At 40.6% G+C, this 21,726-nt stretch overlaps 1 protein-coding gene across 3 annotated transcripts in view; it reads right to left on the bottom strand.

The window, feature by feature from the left end:
- MBP (myelin basic protein) overlaps positions 1-21,726 on the bottom strand; it is an 86,917-nt gene that overhangs the window by 49,698 nt on the left and 15,493 nt on the right. For all 3 annotated transcript variants that reach the window (XM_058801568.1, XM_058801549.1, XM_058801558.1), the window contains exon 2: positions 5,566-5,656. In XM_058801568.1, the coding sequence (XP_058657551.1) occupies positions 5,566-5,656 (91 nt within the window). The remainder of the gene's footprint in view (positions 1-5,565; positions 5,657-21,726) is intronic.

Below are 21,726 nucleotides of genomic sequence, written 5' to 3'. Positions count from 1 at the left end.
CTCCATCACCTCCTGATAAAGGCCTTGTGCCTTCCAGCTCCTCCCTTCACATTCTGCTCCCTCCCTTTCTTAAGCAAGAATCAAAAAGCAAAAACGGGTACAGGAAAAGAGTGACATCCATGCAGATGTAACATACAATAATTTACATTCCCAGCTTTGTCAGTATATTCAGTAAGATCAGAATACAAATTCTATCATTTTATAAGACACACTTTATAAACCATCAATACATCCTTAGCTGAGAAAAAACCCCAAACAACAAAAACAAAACAAAAAAAAACCCCACCAACAACAACAAAAAACCCCCAACCAAACAAACAAAAAACAAAACACAACAGCCCAACTAGAAAACCCAAATTGGCATTCAATACACACTTCAAAAAATTCCTATGTTTGAATGCAGTGGGACCACGGTGAGGAAGACCCACAGCAAGTGTGACTGCATCTGTCAAACCACTACAGAGTTGAGATGAAGTCCCATGGAGACAGAAATCCTTCAATCCTGTGTGGGTTCACACAAATCCCCACAGGACATTCTGTGTGGGACACAGCAGCAGGCATCAGCATAAGCAAGAATCAGGGTGAGGCAAGGTCACCATGGAATTGTGCTGAATGCACATTTTCTTGCTGTATCTCTGAGCTCTGCACACAAAAAGACACCTCAGGACGTACCCAATTCTGCAATTTGAAACAGCAGGATGGCATATGGTGCTGAAAAAGCTCTACAATAGGATCTCTCCTTTTAGAGGGAAAAAAAGTGTTCATTTCACCTCTTTTTAGTCAAAAAATGCAAAGAACAAACAAACCGAAAACCAGTCAAACAAAAAACCCCCACCAATGACAAATAACCAAAGCACAAAACCCCATTACCAAACCCAAACAACAATAAAACCCAACACCTCACAGTACAACTCCAGGCGCACAGCATGGATCCCTGGAAAGCTCTAAGCCAAAAGAAAAATGGCCACATCCAGATACAATTTTAGACCTGATCTACCAGATAGAAAAGGAAACTTTTGGGTTTGAAAAGACAAAGCCTTACTCTGTCTTTCCAAGTAAGATGCTTTTTACTACGAGGGTAGTAAAACACTGGAGCAGGTTACCCACAGATGTGGTGGATGCCCCATCCCTAGAAAGAGTCAAGGTCACATTGCACAGGGTTCTGAGGAACCCAATTTAATTCAAGGTTTCCTTGCCCATGGCAGGGGGTTAGGACTAGATGGCCTTCAAAGGTGCTTTCTGATTCAAAATATTCTATGATTCTAACAAAAAGTTACCACACTTTGATTTTCATTGTCATCAGATTGGGGAATACCCACTATGCAACAATTCTCCCTACAAAAAAAATCTTGCTTGCAATTTTATGCTAATTCAACCCTATGGATAAAAAAAGAAAGTATAATTAAAAATCAGCATTTTTAATTTTCCAGGTAAATGTAATAGGGGTTGCAGCAAAGAAAGGAAGCTCCAGTCCTTCCAGTGGTCAGAATGACAGGCAGCTTTCCCCCCTGCTCCAGGCCTGACCATTGTAGGGTAGCATTGGAGCAAATAAACTTCCAAAAATATTCTCTGTAAGTAAGGCTAAGAGTCCCCTCCTGACCCATTTCTTTAAATGCACAGCACCATAGCCAGCAAATTTCTTCTCTTCCCTGGACTGAGATGTAATGTAGAATCCTTTTCTGAGTAATACTAGCTGCAACAGAGACCATGTTGACTACGTGCAAGTTCAACAGAAGTTTGCAGTGAGCAAGACGTTCTAGCTCCACATCACAGATGCATATTCAGTATATATCAGACAACAGAACTCTGTTGGGTGCCACAAGAAAATCCTTTCAAAGGGCAAACAAATCTAACTCTTGTCAATTCAGAATTGCATAGTTGCAAATGCCATCACTGCGATGTCTTTTCTCTCCCAATACCCTTACCCTCTGCTCCATTTCTCCACTCCACCCTCCTGTATAAAAAGTTCATTGCCTTTGAGATTTAGTTCTGTGAAACATAAGACACACCTGACTTGTTTGTTTCATAAAGCAGCTGGTACAATGTGGCTTCATCGTTGGCAAGGTAATTTCATCTATACCCCAGTCTAAAAATAAATATTAAAGAGAAATGCAGAAGAGCCTTCTGGAATGGTAATTCCCAAATTTAACCCATACGGAGAATAACAACAAGAAAACGAAGGCATTTAGGTGTGTTCACAGGTGTCCCTTTACAGTAGTGGATGAAACCTTGCTTGAATCTACAAAGAATGTGACCAGGTCTAGCAGACTTGAAGGAGAGCCCCACACTCAGTTCCTTACCATTGTGATATTTTCAATCAATAATTAATGTGTTTGCTTCCAAAATTGGAGCAGATGATTGGGACTGCAGAAACCACATTTACTCTGAAAGGAAGTATTTTCAAAAAAACCCTATTCAAATGGCAGAGTTCATCAGGTATATTCTGCATAACAACCCTTAGCAATTGCATCTATTCCATGCTGTCCACAGCAGAGAAAGTTCCCTTGTCCTGCAAAGTCATTATTGTCACCTGGTCCACGCCACCGCTAACCCTGGAGCGTGAGGAGACAAGAGCAAACCAAGAGATTTCTGCCTCCTCTGCTAAAAAGACCTGGAGCCGGCAGTCCAGGCGCCCTGGTGGCTGCCAGGGGCTGGCAGCTACTGCCACCGGGTGGCTTCAGCGGCGAGGGACAGCCAGCGGGGCCGGGGCACAGCCAGCGGGGACGGGCACGACCTGCAGGGCCGGGGCACGGCCAGCGGGGCCGGGGACAGCCAGCAGTGCTAGGGGACAGCCAGCAGGGCTAGGGCACAGCCAACGGGGCCGGGCACAGCCAACGGGGCCGGGGCACAGCCAACGGGGCCGGGGCACGGCCAGCAGTGCTAGGGGACAGCCAGCGGGGCCCGGGATCACGGCTCCTCCAGCGCCCGCTGTGCTGCCCCACACCAGGGCAGGGAAGGCTCTAAAGGGGGGCTGCCCTCTCAAAGGGGGCTCAGGGCTCCTCTGCTGCCCCTGCCAACCCTTCTGCAGGGGGTGGCATTGCCCAGAGAAAGCGAGGGAAGGGATCTCTGTGGAAAATAAATAAGTCACAGGTAGATAGTGATGTCTGTGAAAAGGGAAGGCTGAGGTGCACCCTCTCAAAGAGACTGGAGGCTATTAAAAATTCTTCAGAAGAGGGATTCTAGTCAAAGCTGGAGCTATAAATTAGCCAACTATTGGTGCATACTTGATGCTTGGTATAATTAGCATCACTAGGGAAAAAGAAAGAAATGAAGGATAGCTTGAAATAGATCAAGCCAGAGGGAGAGTAACTGAGCAGGCTCTGTAACCATTTAAGTCACAGAACAGCAAATAACTCACCTAGGGAAAACTGCTTCAAGCTTATCCTTTATCCCTATAAGATGTAAGAGTATTTTAAGACATTGTCCAGAACTGCAGGGAAAGGCATATACAGCAGTCATTCTCAAGACAACATGAAACTTGTATCTATCAAAATATTCTCCCTGATTCTTACTTACCACGGTGGCTTCATTTGCACCTTCAGTCCACTTTGATTTACTCAATTGACCAGGGTAAGAGAAAATTATAGAGTCCATTTGCACTACACTTCCTCTTTTTTTATCCCCATTTTGACCTAATCTTAAAACAAAAAAGCCCCAGACTGTAATTTGCAAAGTGGTAGGAAGGTTGATATAAAATACTGTAATCTGACTGGTTTTGGAGCTGGAAAGAAATTTTCCTCCTGGTTGTGTTGAGTTATCAAAGGCTGATCAGTGTCTTATGTTAGTTAAGCAGCTCAGTTCACAGATTTGGAACATGGAAATTTAGCAGTTTGTTAGTAAATCATTAGCTTTAAACACCACATAGAACATGTGCATGTTGACTTTCTTCAATTAGTTAAGGAATTTGTTGATCCAGGGTATGGATCACTGGATGGTGAGTTTAAACCTACCAACAATGAACTTCATGCTTAATTCCCATCTTTAAACACACAGTTTCCATATGGACCATAGACTTAAGTAACTACTGGGTTAGCCCACTGGTACACAGGAGCAGTGATCCAAATACACAGAAGGTTTAAATGCGTGAGATTTTGCTGGTAGAAAGAGGGAGATGGAGATGTCTCTGCTTTGCTGTCTCCACCCTTTTCACAGAAAGAAAAATGAGAGATCTGCACTGAGAAAGTACACAGTTTGAGGTGCACATTACACCATGCCATGTGGCTTTGCAACCAGTAATACTGGATCTACTGCAAATAACTGGCAGAGCAAATGGCAAAGAAATGAGGTAATAGTCTCAGCACCCACTTAGTAAAGTTGAAAGATAGTTCTAAAGTCCACTTGTGGATTCATCAGCCGCTGGCACTGTATGATCAGTGTTGGAAATATTTGTACCAGGAATTCAGGTTCATATGCCAATCACACTGCATTATCTCACTGAGAAAAGATGATTTTAAATGGTTTCCATTATTAGTAAGAAAGACTAATTATTAATTCTTCATGCTCCATTCCTTTTGTACCTTGAAAGAAAAAAAATCCTTGCTGTATTCAAAAATACTTCACTCATCCAAAAGTTTTCAAGCTAGTCAGCCTTAGTAACATCCACATGATCAGCCTTGCCTTAACCTCTCCTGCATTAATGTTAGACTACTGCTTCTTCATTGGAGTTCTATTAGCATAAAATAAACCTTAAATTGTAACAATAAGGTTTCCCTTATCAGGAAAATGTTCTTCACACAGCAGGTGTTTGGGCACTGGAATGGGTGCTGAAGGGAAGTGCTCACAGCACCAAGCCTGACAGAGCTCAAGAACTGTCTGGACAATAATCTTAGGCACAGGCTGTGATTTTTGGGGTGCTCTGTGCAGGCCCTGGAGCTGGACTCAATGATCCTGATGGGTTCCTTCCAACTCAGCCAATTCTATAATTTCCTGTCTCTTTTCCAAAACTCAATGCAGAAGAAAAGGTCAAATGTAGCTTTCAGATCAAATAATAAAAATATCAGCAAGACCTATATGGAGAGCAGGGAAAGGATTCACAGAAAAACACCAAGAGAAGCTCATTTAAAATTGAGGCCTCCAAGAATTCTCAAAGGTCACCCAGTCTATCCTTCTGGCACAAGATGATTACATCAGTTTAGACAGTTACTTGTCTAACCTGTTTTTCAAGGCCTGCAATGATGAATCTCCACACTTCCCAGATGCTTTAGTATTTGTTTCTGTATTTCCCTTCCTGACATTTGATCACATCTTTCTTTCTGCAGTTTTAAGAATTCATTGCTTATCCTCTCCATTATAGATGGAGAAAAGTTTATTTTCCCTTACTGCATAAACCTTTCCTGCTGTTGAACACTTGGATTCAATATTTCTTCTCCTCAGAGATGATTTGTTTTAGACTGCTGATCCCTCTTTGTTTTTTACTTGGTCCTTTTACTCCATCTCTCGAGGTCTTTGTGGGACTGTGCAGCATGCACTCAAATGCTGTACATTAAGTAGATCACTGTGTCTTTGTGAGAATTCCCTTTGTGCCAACACATCAAATAACATTTTCAAGTTTTTGCAGTAACTCACCAAACACTTCATTGTCCTCTGACGACTGTTGTGTTAGTTTGGCTGCTTTTGGGCTCTCCTTAGCTGCTTCCTCCACCTTGGTTTCAGTGTTCTGCAAAACAAACATTTACTGAGATTAGTCTTTCTTTGACAGCTCTCAAATAGAAACACTCTTCAAACTTCGTAATTGCATTCTTAATGAATACATGTGGTTTTGTTATCTATGCTACACATATGTGGTTTTGCAAAATATTAAGGAAAAATGCTCTCAGAAAAATCATGATTTTTCTTTTGAGTCTGTTTTAATCTATGTCAGTTGGAGAGGTAGAAAAGACATTTAAACAATAGAGATATCTTAAACCATAACAGACTTTTAAGTTTCCACCTTTCCTCCTCATATTTAACTTAATTTCTATTGACATATTCCATGTTGACTTAGTGAACCAAGAGATCAGAAGATAGTACACAAATATTTCTCCTTATACAGGAAAGGCAAGTGAGCTAGAGCTTCAAGTCATTAACCAATTCCTGTACTTGACTGTTTAAAGCACAAGGACTTAGCTATTTCTGAAAGAAATTTGCCAGTTAGCTACCTGGTGTAATTAGAGATAAATCAACAGCTTTGGTGCTTAACTTGCCAGAAGTTAAAACATATAATTCCCTACCTAGAAAAGTCTGAGGAAAACATAAGCTGTGAAACATTGAGTTTTAAATATTTATATTTCTACTGAAGAAAAAATAACTCTTGTTTTAAAAATGTTTTACTTTAGTACTCAAGAGAAACATATTCACATGCTTACAGCAATGCAGACAGTAAACTGCACAAGCAGTCAGCTGTTGAAAGATGGATATGAAATGACTGATACAATATTAAATATTACTGTAAAGAGTTGACTAAGAGTTGAGGAAGGAATAAAAGAGAAATGTTTTATGCCTATGCTTTTTGAAGGATACATATTGCTCTATTCAAGTACATGCTCATTTGGAAGACTTTGTGTGATGTTTTGAGAAATACAATTTTTAACTCTGACATATTTGAGAAGGCTGCTATACAATCTGTTCATGAAAAATTACCATCTCTGCTATCAGAAACATAGCACACTTTCAAATTTCTCTTATTTCCCCTTATTAATAACAATAGGGAAGGTGTCAGAAAGTAGGCAGATTAAGTCTGTTAAGTTCCCTATAGAACAGTGGAGTGCAAACTTAAGGCACATAAACTCAAAAGATGTTGAAGCAAGACAGCAAGAATTTTCAGAAGGAAATGAAAGATGGACCTAGCAAGCCTACTGGTGTCACACAGCAGCTGACAAGAACTGGGAAAAGCAGAGACAGAGAAACTGCCTCAGAGGAACAGTGCAGGTCCTTCCTGAAGCAGGAAGGACATGCAAAAGTGAAAGGATTCTGCACTCCCTCAAGGCACCAAGGACCTGAGTGTGTCCCATGCAGAAAACCCATCAGCTTGGTACCTCTCAGAGCTGAGGAGGAAAGTCAGTTTTAGCAGATGCTCACCTCAGTCTGGCTTAACTAGCATCCCTTGGGAACATGGAGGGACCCAGCCAGAAATCAGTAGTGGCTATACTGGGAGACAACTTGCTTTGGGTAAACAACTTCATGATCAGCACAATCAACTTAAGTCCTGTCCCCAGAGACATAATCTGTCAGTTGTGCAGTTTGAAATGCTGTCCACTCAGACAAGGGACATGGACTAAGGTCTATGATGGCTGACAGGACCACCTGCATTTAGAGGCCACTGATTCTGTAGGCTGCATATTGGAGTCAGGTTCTCCATCCTATTTTTACTTGCTCTACAGTGAGCAGCAAATCAACTACATCTTTGTTGTACAGAGAAATGGAGACGAGCAGTCAACTCTGAAAAAAAGCAGAAGAGGACATCTGCTACAGCAGGGTAAGTCAATCCCAGAGGCAAAGCAAAACACTAAAAACTGTGCCATCATGGATGAGACAAAATTAGTACATTTAGATGATCAAAAGTTCAGGGTTATCCCAAATGAAGGGGACAGCTGAACTGCTGATCAGAGCTGTTGCTCTAGGCTTGGTAAAGACAGTGCTTGTTAGCTCCATCTTTAATTGTATTTCATCATGTTTAGTTTGTGGTAAAGCTGGTGGTACAGGAGGGGAGGGATTGCTGCTCTTTATGCTCTTGTTCTTCTTGGGAAACAGCTGAGAGTGTGTAACCTGCTGCAAGGCATCAGGAGCAGCAGCAGCAAAACACCATCCAGCCGACACTCAGCTGTGTCTGGGAAATGTGCTGTCACTCCAAGCTCTTACCGGGGAGATGTTTGCATCCCTTACTTTGAAAACAGGGTTTGGGCAGTCTCAGGGAAGTTAGAAAGACTGAACTCTGAGACATTTTGGTTTGACTTAAATCACTGGAAAGAACTACACAGCAGCTGTGCTGTCTGCTCCCTGCATAAGGCACAATGCTGGTGCTGACAGATGCCAGCTCCAAGATGTTGACAGCAAAGTTCTGTGATGCATCAGCCTAAAACATGACAGTGTATGGTTGGATATAATTCTGCTTGGCATGCCTTCTCAGCCAAAATGCAAACTTTCAAAAGACTTCTTTTGCTTTATTTTTTGGAAGAATCTACTCAACACATTATTGCTGGCACATATAATACTTGTATTACCAAAATCAGTACAAGACATATCACTGCAAAAGAACAATCAATGATCCAGATGCTTCAAACCAAGCCGTATATTAAAAAAAAAAAAAAATAAAAGGCCAAAACTTGGTCAATTGCTTGATTCCCTTTTTCTAGGGTCCTAAAAAATATAACTGTCTCCATCCTTGCAACCAATGAAGAGAAAAAGTAAAAACACATTCCCTTACACTGCCTGAGCTGCGCCAGAGGAAATTCTTTACCAACAGTTATAGTGTGTTTTATGCTGGGTATAAAATAAAGGCCCTTTGTACATAACAGAGTAAACATAATTCTACCTAGCTCCTTCAGGCTGAATACTCAATGCAATTTCAGAAGTGATGGGGAAAATAGATTTCTTTTACAGTATCAGTTCCCAGGAGAGTAGATAGTACCTGATTTTAGCATGAAATAAATATTATATAGGCCTAAAATCACAAAAAACTGTCTCCCCCAAAAAACATCTCCTTGACTACTCATGTTCCAAAATACCATAAAATACCTAAGGAGCAAACCAGCAGCTACTGCATCATAACAGCTGCTGACAGACTAGAACCCCTTCTATTATTTCATAAAGCAGTTTCAAAATAAGATGTGCACATACACTACAGCTCTGTATACATTAATATGTATAGATACAGCTGCTCTTGACTCAGACCAGATAAAAAATAGAATTGCATTATAATCTGTCTCAGTTTTAGAAGATATTTTTGGCCAACTTTCCACTGTAGCTGTCACCTGGTGCCTTATGACTCAGTTCACCTGTTTTCCCATTATCCACCATGGCACACCACAGTGTCCATATTACACAGCATTTTGAAACTTTGATAGGCAACTATACAAATAACCAGTAGGTATTAAAATATTTGCAGCAAATGAAGAGCAATATCAAAAATGTTATATATACACCCATTAGTGCAAGAAGAGGCTACTTGTACTTCGTTGCCATCAGTGCCTACTTAGATGATCTTTATTTACTTGGGCAATATTAAGAAATCCTTAATATTTAAGTAGAGTGGGCTATGCTCTGCAAGTACTACAGTGTCAGGCCAGGTTAAAAAGTGCAGTGAGGCATATTACATTTAGAGAAGCAGCTAAGTCCTCAAGGAATCATAGGCCTTGGAAATGGAAAGTTGTACTCCAGAGTATTCAAGCCAGCTTTTTAACTACATTGCCATTTTTGCATACTAGTTAGGAAGGATTTGTTTCTTTTCCTTTAACCACAAAGCTATTACTCAATGACTTAATTTTCTAAGTGACAAAACCACAAAGAAAAGTTAAAACTTTTCATCAGAGATAAAATGATTGTTCAGGAAGTGTTATGTCTCAATGAGAATTAAAGAAATCCAGAGTGAAGCATAGATTCATACTGTCTGTGCTTTCATTCCTGCCTTTTACAATCTATTCCTTTTTCTTATTATATATATTTAGCTATTATGTTTAACTCCATTCCAATAGCACAAGTGAAAAGAGCTAAAATTCCCTCTCTTGTCAGAAAAGTGCCACACAGGTATCAAAAGCTGCAGCAAGACAACACAGACTGAGAGCATGAGCAGCTGCTTTGGCAGCACAGACATTTCTCCAGTTCCTTCTGTCATTCATTCCTGCCCACAGCACATTACCTTCCCTCCACAAAACCCAGCAGCACTGGGGGCATGGTTATTGATTCTTCCCCCATGCCACATCTACAAAACTAAGATAAACAACAGGCACCACCTCAAAAGACAGACGCGAGTTTCTAGTGGATAAAACTAGATTTGACTGGCAATAAACCTTCATTTTGAAATAACAGAAAAAGAGTATATTGTTGAAGGCAGTAACAATCTGGATAATCTAAATCCATAGCAATAGATCATACTGCTCCAGTCTCAGCTGAAGAACTCTGCAAAACATTCCTGATTTTCCATTTCTGCAATGATATTCCCCTGAACTCTACCACGCAAGGCTACCTTTCATTTAATATTCATAAAATGTATGTATGATGTTCAGGCTATAGTAAACCTTCAGGACAATCTATATATTATCTCTTCTCAGAAATAACTGATTTTCCACAGAGTTCAGGGGAAAAGTAAGAAAATTCTTTAAAACATTAATATGTGCTCCTTCAAAACTGTGACACTAACAGAACTGAGACAAGTATCAGTAAGTCTGTCAAATGCAGGGATTCTTCTCTAAATACCAAATATTGCTGCAATCAGCAGGGCAGGATGAAAGTCAATTTTAAAAGTAATAATTTCCCAGTAATTTTTGTATTCTGCATCCCAGATTAACAATGTTGCTGTCATAAATTCTGGAGAAATTCCTTGCTGCTTCTTATCAGACACCTCAATCAGCATCAAAATTTTTAGCTCCTCTTCATGGAGAGGAATTTCTACACAGACAGCTTAACACAGTCAAACAGATGAGATGCTGTGGACCACACTTATTAGCAGCAGGAATTAATGGAATGGCAGCTGGCCCTCTTCAGGTGAGCTGATATCTCCTGGACCTGCATTAACAACTATGTTCAAACATATTCTTGAACTAGATCATTAGTTCTTCCTAAATCTGCAGATTTCCTAAACACCTTTCTTTTCATACAGAAACTCAAATTCACACTAGCAAGCACCAGGCCCCTGGCACTGAGGCTGAATAGTCAATTTTAACCATGTCATACTGGCAGATTTGTACTCCTCAAACAAAACTACAGCCACCATTCAGAACAAGGTTATGCCAGACTGAAGATGGGCTCGTGCTATCTATACAGCTCCAAACTCTTGTAAACATTCCAGGAACTCCTAGACCAATTTGTTCTTCAGTCCCCACTAGCCAAGAGAAGGATTCAAATGTTATCATTAATTTTCAGTTAAATAAAATAACTCCTTTAAACATCAAGAAAATCGCAATCATTACATCCAGCTTTCTATTACATCTTGTTTTCTCAGTTTAATTTTAATTTCTCCAGATTTTTTACATGCAGTTTCTAAAGTGCAAGACTCACAATATCCTCTACTTCATAGTTTCAACAAAATTCCCATGCATGTGTCAAAATCTTATTTAAGGTGTAAGAAAGAAAAAAATTATGACAGAGTGATGGAAAAAGAGAGGGCTAGAGTTTCCAAGGACAGTTTTCTGTTCCTCTCAGCTTCAACAGCACAGTGCTACTGCTGCTGTCACCAAAAGAAAACTTCAAAAGAAGTTGCAAACAAAAGGATTCTCATCACTAAAACCCAAGGCAGACCAAGGCACTTTTAAAAAGGTCTGAGACACCTCAAACACATTATGCAGAACTTTGAAGAAACTAATTCAGTCTATTTTGAATCTTTAAATACCAAGTACAAAAACCACTGAATTCCATCTCAAAAATTTGCTCCATTCCCCATTACAGTTCCATGCTCTTTTTTATGTGCTTCCTCTTCTTTTATGAAAGGCTTTTTAAAACCACTTTTGTTTATGGAGAAGTTTCACAGATTTCACAAAATATTCTGAGTTAAAAGGGATCCACAAGGACCACTGAGCCCAACTCAAGCCAATGGCCTACACTGGGACTCATGACTTTGGTGTTACCAGCACCCTGCCCTATGTTCTTACAAACTGGGTTAATACAGAGAATATCTCACCTTTAAATGTTCCTGACCACACTGGGGTTCTCATATTCAGCTCAGAATGTAATAGATAAAGATAATTTATGGACCTACAGTGTGCTACTAGTCAGCTTTCACTAGTCCATACAGTACTCCCCTATGCTGAGGATGTAATTTCAAGCATGTAATAGGAAGCAAATGAGGGATTACATTACTGTGCCCATACAAGTCACAGAGGCTGAAGGCATTTGGGAGCAAGCTGTTAAAATGACAGCATTCATTTGGTTAACAAACCTGAACAAAAAACAGGTCAGACAACCGTGTGCAAGATTCAAGAGGTTTGCAATTACACTGCAAACTGAAAAAAAAATCTCAGGTGCCCTGTGCATAGGGGCAGAGGGAGCAGAAAAGATATTTGAGTGACCTTTTACTTTGTAGGTACTTCTAAGATACTGCCATGATCAGGAATCCTCCTAGAACCACAAGGAATTTGCAAAACAAGTAAAGACAAGACACAAAAATACGCTCTGGGTCAATATTTTCAATTTCAAGCAACTGCCTTTCACTCTGTGCACATTAACCCTGAAACCATACCTAGGAAACCCGGATGTGAATCACATCCAAGTCAGACAAGCACAGGCAGGGCTGTGACTTGTTATTTCCTCTGCCAATCCCACCCTGGTCCTATGGGGCAGAGCAACCATCACCACACCAGCTGCACAAGCCGTGGTGTGGCAACAGAAGATGAAACTGTGAAGAGCAGTACAAGGACCTACACACACACCTGGGAACATAGTGAGGTTCAACAGCCTCCAGAATACCTGGAACTAACAAATTAAAGAGCAGGTGTTACCTGCTTTGAACCCAGACAGGTTTTCTACAGCTCCACTGCAAACAGCATCCAGCAGGCACACGGATGTAAGCAGCTCCTGATCTCAGGAATCAAAGAGGAGCCACAACAACACTCAAGGGACAAAATCAAAAATAGGTACTTTGGACACCAAGCACAAGAGCACGTCTCTTTTAGAAAAAGTGTTCAAGCGGATTTCCAGAGTAGTCTGAAAAGTAGTAGTCTGATATTGACAGCTGTCAATATCAATGCCTTCACAGCCCATTCATCGTCTTTATCTCATCTAAACTGAGTGCAAATTTACTCACCTTTAAGCACTTATTTTAGCCACATGGTACACAGGTGCAAATATTTCACTCTGTTTTTCAAGAAAAGGATGTGGTTTAAGTCAAAAACACAGTGTTGATACTGCAGCCTTAATCCTCAGTTCACCTCCTTAAAATCCATTGAACAATGTCAGTGTCTGGCCCCAGCAGACTGGTAATTTTCAAATGCCACCACATGAGGTCCTTCTGAAGGGTTACAACAGAAGTGTACAACAGCAATCCTGTTTTCTTCCCAGCTAATGAGAGCACTTCCATATTCCAGCAGATTGATAAAATCTGAGTTCATATATCAGGATACCAATATACCAGAAAAAGATACTAAGCATCTGATTATCTATTGTGAAAGTACAATAGAGATGCAAAAACCAGCAGCTAGGTATAGAATGATGTCCAATAATTAACAGGTGGAAAAAAACCCAAACCAAAGCCATTTAAAAAAAGATGCAAAATAAGAATCCACTAGCCAGGAAGAAAAGATGAGAACTATTTTGAGCTTTTTTTTCAGGTAAAAAATGTCTTTCAACCTCATACATTGAACTTCTCATATCAGAGGTCTCCATTTGGCAGTTTGCAATGAATGAAGATCAAAATGATTGCCTCATAATTAGAAATCCTCAGTCCTGAATCCTCCTCAGGGGCCTATAGAGGACTGAGGACGGCAGTGGACCTGGTGATTTGCACTTTTTATCCACAAGAAGAGATGCAGAAGGGGTGGCAGCTGTGTGGGTGGAGCACATCTGGGAGACCATTGCATGGTTCCAAACCATCCTGTAGTGTAGAAGTTACCTGATGTCATGATACACAGAGGAAAGGCACCAGTCCTTTTGCAGAATATCCCACCAACCATGGCTATGTAAACCTGCATTGCTGCATTTGCATGATGCTTATGGTTGTTTAAACAAAATTAAAAATAAGAAGTTAGGCCTGAAGCAGTGTCCAAATCTGGTTCATCAAACACAAGGATGGATGTCTGCAGTAACCCAGGAACAAGAGGATATTCAGAGTGTGTTAGATAGGTAAAAAAAGTTTTTTTAAAAAAAATCAGTTAAATCCTATTTATCTTCTCCCATTGTCTCGAAGGTATTTGAGTGAAATATATTATAAAATGAAAGCTATTAGAGAGCATCTCAGAAATATTCACTGAAAAAGTGTCAAACCCAAGAACAGTAAACAACTGTTAGAGATGAACCTTTCTGCTGCATTACCAGCAAAACATCTTTTCTCGGCCCCTAGGTGTGAAAATGTTCTGGCTCTTGCAGTACCCCAACTGACAGTGCACAGGTATTTTTTGACAAAAACCCAGCACAGCTGACATCCTGACTCTGCAGCCCGTGTTAACATTGTCCGCAGGAGAGAAGTGAACATGTGACTGTGGGGGCCACAAAGAGCTGAGGCACAACTGTGCCAAAAAAACATGCACAGCAGGAACTCAGCGCCTAACACGAGAGGTTCGCTCTGCCCGGCTCCCAAGCAGCAAACCAGGCTGCAGGGAAGGCAGAATTTCACTTCTGGTATTTCATTCCTGATTCCATTACGTGCATGAACCAGTCCTTCAGTGTGCAAATTAATTACACAGAACATGTGTCTGGGTCATTTCCTCAACACGGATGCAGACTGGCTTTCTTCAATAATAAAAATACTTTTGTAGTGCTTTCTCTAAGGTTACAGAAAGAAGACAAAAACAGTAGACAACTTGAGAACGCTTTCTCACTGTTCTATTCACAGTGGGCAAGAGATACAACAGACTAACTCAAATCCCCTTTGAGCTTAATGAGTCTGAAACACACTCTGAAACAACTGCCAGAGAACACCAAACATGAACTTTCAACTTCTTGAATTTATTTTTCACTTTCAAGTCTCTAGCTCATGAGGAAAGAAAGCTCAAAAGCAGCTATGTAAAAAGAATTCAAAAACATTCAAAATTACATCACTTCAACTCCCTAAAAACTACCACAACATTTTCGGCATTTAAAAGCAAAATTTACTTTTATTTGCCAAGAATTAAATTCAACATCAAGCAGTTAATGTTAGAACAGAGATTTTTCAGCACACTGAAAGTGCTTTAGGTCACTTGGCAGTCTCTAGCCCCATGAAGTACTTTTCTAGGCCAAAGCTAAGAATAATTGTACATACAAGTTGCCTGATGCTAAAACACATTACATTTCCCTGCAAGATTTGTAGGTTCCAAGAAAATTCTGACCACTGTACTCATCAATGTTTCTGAACTGGGATAAAAGAAAATTACCAGATGTTTCTTAAATTTTGTACAAAAAGAGTTTTTTGGGGTTGGTGGGTTGTTAAGAAGACAATTTTGCCTTTCCAAAGTGGCAAGGTATTTTGACACAGACATTTCAGCTCATCATTACCATGCACTCCTGCCAAGATCCCAACTTCTTCCCATCACCAAAGAATGTGTCCTCCCTCCTGACCATACCTATAAGCAGGGCTGCTCCCAAAACTTTTTGGTCCCTCAAGGAACCGGACAAGGGGCGAAAGAAGGGCTAAAAACAATCCATCTTAGTAACATAAGGTGGAAGAAAGAGAGAAAACAGAACCAAACCAGCTCTTGGGTCCAATCCACCAGAGAGCTCCTCCCTCACTCCAGTCTGGATGGGAAAAGGTGGTTTGCTGTGTAACACTTGGTTAAGGGGGAAGCTGCCATGATCCTGCCACCACAGAAAACAAGACCTTGGTGTGCATCTACCTGTCTATCCATCCAAGACAGAAAATTACTTTTCTATTTCCCTGTTTCATTTAAATAGGCCAATGTTAAATGCATGATCTTGCAAGAAAATGAGTTTTATTGCTCTGTGCTCCCAGAATGTGCATACGTCCTCTGTCTAGGGTAAATAAATGCACAAACACCACTTAGAACAAAATGTTTTCAAATGTCAAGACCTACGGGGTCAATGTTTACAAAATAATCAACTCAACTGCCTTTTTCAAAATGTAAATAAAGATTTCTTTTCAGATAAGAGTTTGAAATGCATTTGGAGTGGAAGCAAGGGGGGTTTTTATAGTTAAGAGAAACTGCTAAAGGCAGTTTGTATAATTGCAAAACAGTGGTATGACATCTTTTCACTCCCACATAAGTAAATTTTAAAAAATATCAAGCAACATGTGAAGATAAGTAAAGACATCGATGATGTTATCAAGGATCACTTTATCAATATACTCAAAAATATTTCTTCACTTAGGACTACATTAAAAAACCCATATATTCTACTAAAAATATCATTAGAAACATTAAGATACTTGTCGGTTTCTCGGATGTTTAGGTGGCCTGGAAAGGCCCAGGGATGGCCTTGAAGAGCCGACGCTTCAAAGGACGAGAAGAGACTTCTGATCTTTTCTCGGTCTCGGTGTTTATTAATTGTTTATCTAAAAGATTTTCTTTCAGCCCAACAGAGGTCTGCACAGCAGCCAGCCATGAGCACACTGCGAGCCCCCGGGGCAGTCACTTATCTTTATACCTGAAGTTACGTATACAATATTTATAATTTTTCCCCAATACCTTCTACCCTTATTAACCGGAGCACTTTTAGTAATGACCAATCCCAAAGTGCCACCATCACCACAGAAGATGGAGGCCAAGAAGAAGAAGAAGAAGAACAGGCCCCAATTCCTCCATCTTACTTCTTTAGACCCCCCTGTACAGAAATCCTAAACCCTGTGTTTTACACTCTAATTAACTTATCCCTTCACCATTCACCCAGTGAAACCTTCCCAGTCCTCATACAGGTGTCGTCTCCTGTGTCGGATCAAAGTCCAGCCACCAGACACTTCTGGCAACATTCCAGGACTCCCGAGCCCCCCAAGGGTGTTCTCGGCCACTCTGCACCTCCATCCTGAGGTGCTGAGATCCCACACATACTAAGTTTTAACAAAAGTTTGATTCTAATGCAGTCTCACCAGGAAAGTTAAGACACTAGGCAAAACTGAGGATTTGCTTGATAGTTCATGGAATCAACCTCTGCCTTCGGCCCCATTCACCACATCATTTAATGGAATTTTGAAAAAGCATTGATCAGATTGCACATCTGACATGCCCACATCTGCACGTTACAGTCTGGGCTGCATTCGACTGTAAGTGTGCTTCAGAGGAGGGCACATTTTTTCCAAGGCTCTTCTTGTCTTCACCACCCTGTGCCCTTCGTTTGCCAACCCATTCCATCCCTTCTCCACTTGCCTGGGTTATCATCTCTCTCTCCCTTATATTTCCTAGTTTAAAGCTCTCCTCACCAGCTTGACCAGCCTGATGGCAAAGAGGCTTTTCCCTGACTGGGTCAAGGTGGATTCCATCTGAGCAGTCCCTGGCCCTCAGAGAGGGATTCCATGGCTGCAAAAGCCAAATGCCTGCTGGCAGCATCAGCTGTGCCACCAGCTGCTGACCTCTAGCATCCACTCACTCCTGTCCAAGCCCTGCGCCCTCACTGGGAGCACCAGGGAGAAAACCTTGGCTCCTGTGCCCTTGTTCCTCAGACCCAGAGCCATATAACCAGTCTCAGGACCCCCACACCAGTATCGAGGCTGTCCCCATACCAAGGAAGAGAAGTAGGGGGTAAGAACACAAGGATTTCACAAGCCCCCACCAGCATCACCACACCATCATGGACCCAAATCTCTCCCCTAGAAGAGAAAATGCATGAGATGGAAAAACAGTGTGCACAGTAACGCAGCTGCACCTTATGTAATGACCCTGGATTGATATTGATAATATTGACAAAAAGGAAAGAGGGACCATTCGTTTTTAGAACCATATTAAAGCCCCTCAAGGAGTCTGTTTCTCAATATGCTTATAAAGACCTGAAGTTACCTCCCCTTCCCATACCTCACCACAGACATTACAAGTTTCTCAGAAGTATTAGTCACCTTTGCAAATATTTTTTATAGATCATTTTAAGAGGTAGAGCTTGCCCAGAAACTCTCAACAACTTCAATTCTCACACAAGTCAACCAGCAGGAAGCAACAGAATGATAAATGCTAATTTTTTACTTTAAAATCATCTTTCAGGAACAGCTACCTCTTCAGAAAGCTACAATACCATTCCAGAGATTTGTTCATCTGATATCCAACTATAGGCCCAAATAGGGCTGACCTTTCTTTCAGCAGCCCACTGTAAGCCTTTCAAGTATAAATCAACTTCTAACAGACAGCCGTCAAAGGTACATAAATAAAACTACTTACTAGAACACAGAGAAATAACCCAGGAGATATTTCCTAAGAAACAAAGAATATACATGTATATAATGTAATGGAATGTATGCAATACTTACATTAATATTTTTTTTTTAAAGCAACTTCAAAACACCTATTAAAATTAATTTATAGTTTTGTTTAATACACTTGAAGAAAGCACAATAAGGATTCCTTCCTCATTTTTCCTAGTTACCTTAACAACCACAAAATGCAAAATCTGAAGAGGAGATTACCTGATTTCAGAAATATTCTAGCTGTCAGTCATTTTTCAAGAAACTGTCTAAACTGAACCAGAAAAAGTGTCATAAAGCAAATAACTCAAAACAGTGCACCTAATTAGCACTAAAGCAATAGAACCCAAGTCAGGAGAATGTCAAAAAATCTAACCAAAACCAATCCACGCCAACCACAAGGAAGAAATTTCAGAGCAATAGAACACAAATCCCTCAAATTCTCTCAACACAAATAGAAACTGCTCCCATTCACTGCTGGCTTTGACTTGTGTGTCCTTTCTCAGGAACAGAGGAGCAGAGCCCTTGCTGGCATGATTATTTCCCTTTCACAATGTTCACATGCACTAGACATGTGATAGAGCAGCTTTGGTGGGCACCGGGAGTCCAGCCAGGGTCAACCCACCACATTTTTCTGAAAATAAACAAGAGAACAATGCTTCCCTACATGTTTTAAGCCAACACAGAGGCACTCTCACAAAAACTACTGTGCAGAGTTACAACTGCACCAATATTAGAAGAAAAATGGACCATTGTAACACACATGTATGAAGCTGCATGCTGAAATATTAACCTACATATTCAACAGGTGAACTTTCCCATTTCAGAAGGGAATAATGAAGTCTAAGAGGCAAAATATTTTGGAAAAAAAGCACAACAAACACGATTGTTTACCCAAACATGCCCAGAGAGATGACGTTTTAATTTTTTTATTTCCAGCCTGTTTAAAATGTCCAAATTACCATTCAAATTGTATTGACCACCATGTGGGGGAAAACAAAAACACATTCTGAAGATCTGGATGTTAAGGAATGGCAGAAGCCAATTTCATTAGTTGTCCCACAACTCAGCATCTGATCACACTGGGGCTTGCAGGCATTTTAAGGGCTGTCACTCAGAGCCTGACCTGTCACTGTGTTCTGGTTACCAAGCCACCATCTGGTTTATTCTACCAGTGGCACTAACACCTCCAGATTTTGGTGCCCTCCTCTGGAGCACACATACAGTGTAATTCAGCCCAGACTGTAACATGCAGATGTGGGCATGTCAGATATGCAATCTCATCTATGCATTTCCAAAATTCCATAAAATGATGTGGTGAGCTTCCAGCAAATATCAGTGATTTCATATGCAAGGAGTACAGCTAAAATGTTACATTTTTCTCCACATATCAGTAATTTAACATGTTCCTGACCCTCAGAAATTATGATCTCAAGTTAAGTATTGCTGCTTACCACACTGAAATAGGGGTAAGACAAACCTTGAGAGGCCAAGGAAATGACTCACTCAGATCTCACACTCAGTGCTTCTTCAGTCCCAGGTGACACCTGATTCATCTGCAAATACCTGCTATTACTCACCTGGAACTAGGGAAGGTTTTCCTGTGGAGTTAATTGCTGCCTTTCTGTACACCATATAAAAAAGACTGTGGTCAGTAAGCATCTATCCAAAGTGTCTCCAGATGGCAAATATGACAAGATACATGCTCTATAACATAAATGGATCATAAGCCTGTCCTCATACCTTTTGCAAAGCATAAGCAGCTAATCTAGTAACTGAATTTAAAAAACCCTATCAGCCCAATACACAATCCTGTTCTTCAGGGACATTTCTTGTTTTGTTGCAGAGACAGTATGGTTTTAAACAGCTGTAGCTACCATTTTCCAAATATATAAAGTCAAACAAAGAAACTAAACTTGAGAAAGATCAAGCAATATAAATCTCATACTGACTGTGAGATAAATGTCCATTTTCTCTAATATCATTGTAAATAAGTATCAGAAGTGATGACATTGAAACACTCATGTGCATGTACAGACAGGAGAAATGGTTAAGACCAGAAATACAATTTGTGAGCAACCAGCTTATTACTCAGTGAGCCGAAAAACAAATAGAAACTGTCATTTAAAAAGATCACAGAATCATTCAGTATACTGAGTTGGAAGGGACCCACAAAGATTGTCACATCCAACTCTGGCCAAAAATCACACCATGTGCCTGAGAGCATTGTCCAAACACTCCAGCAAGCATACCTTGAACTCCCAGGCTGGTGCTGTGACCACTTCCCTGGGGAGCCTGTTCCAGTGCCCAAACACCCTCTGGGTGAGGAAACTTTTTCTGAAATCCAAACTAAACCTCCCCTGACACAACTTCAGACCAATACTTTGGGCCCTATCACTAATCACTACAGAGATGATTCAATTTACCACAGTTTGATTCATTAGTGTGGTTCTAGTAAGAACTCTACATCTTCAGGAGAAATATTGCACTGAAATTCAAGAGCTATGTGTTGGAAAGAAAAAGAAAAAGAGGTGATTTAAATAAGTGCTACTTTGCACTATTTATAGTCATCATCTGTGGAAGGCCCAGGCTCTGGGAGGGAGCATGAAGCTCTACCAGCAAGCACACCTGTTCGCTGCCTGGGAATGTCTCCAGCTCCAGGCAGGAGTACTTGTTCTCTTCTTCAACTTCCACCTTTTCCTACAGTGCCTAATTTTTAGATCTTTTCTCTTTTATAGCTATTTAACAAAAAAAACCCCTACCAAAAACAGCAACAAAAAACAAATGACCAAAACACCTAACTCAAAAAACCAAAACCAGCCACATAAAAACACAGCTCAGCCGAACAGCATTGCCTTTTTTTCTGTGACCAATCAACGTTTACTTTGTACTGTTACACTACACAGGCTGCTCTCAATCTGTCAAGATTTGGTAACTCTGACAACTGCCCATCTTTCTAGAAAGGTTTCAAGAAATCAAGGATCATCATACAACCAGAAAGTGCACTTCACACCTCTTTTCTCCTTTATGTGGATTTGTTCCAGAAGAAGGCATCACTCTGTTTTTTTTATTTTTTCAATAATTCATAAGTGCAATACTTTACTGAAGGATAAAAGACTGCCAAAGGTAGGTATATTTTGTACTCAACAGAAACCTCTGCATTAACATTGAAGGAGTGATAATGCATTGGTAAAAAGAAAGAAATGCTTTATACACAGCGTTTCAAATGCTTAGCTGTTTTTCTTTTTTTAGATGGCATAACAGTTTTAACAGTAATTTTTCCCCATGGATAGAAGGTGGGAAGGAACACCCTGCTTGGATGGCAAATGGTGTCTAAGCCCCTGAATAGCCTCCTGTGATGAAATGACTGGTTTTGTGGAGGAGGGGAGGATCATGACATCATATCCCCTGCCATTAGCATGGCCTATGACAGAGCCTCCCACAGTCTGCCACTCTACCCTTCCAGTCAAACCAAGAAGATAAACTCTGGGTAGGTGGAATACAAGGGGTGGGTAACTGCTAGGAACACCAAGCTCAGAGGATGGCAATCAACAGCATGGAGTCCA

The sequence above is a fragment of the Ammospiza caudacuta genome, chromosome 1 (assembly GCF_027887145.1).
Source record: "Ammospiza caudacuta isolate bAmmCau1 chromosome 1, bAmmCau1.pri, whole genome shotgun sequence".
Classification (NCBI taxonomy): Eukaryota; Metazoa; Chordata; class Aves; order Passeriformes; family Passerellidae; genus Ammospiza; species Ammospiza caudacuta.
The sequence above is the reverse complement of the archived record's forward strand: the minus strand, read 5'-3'. Positions and strand labels throughout refer to the sequence as shown.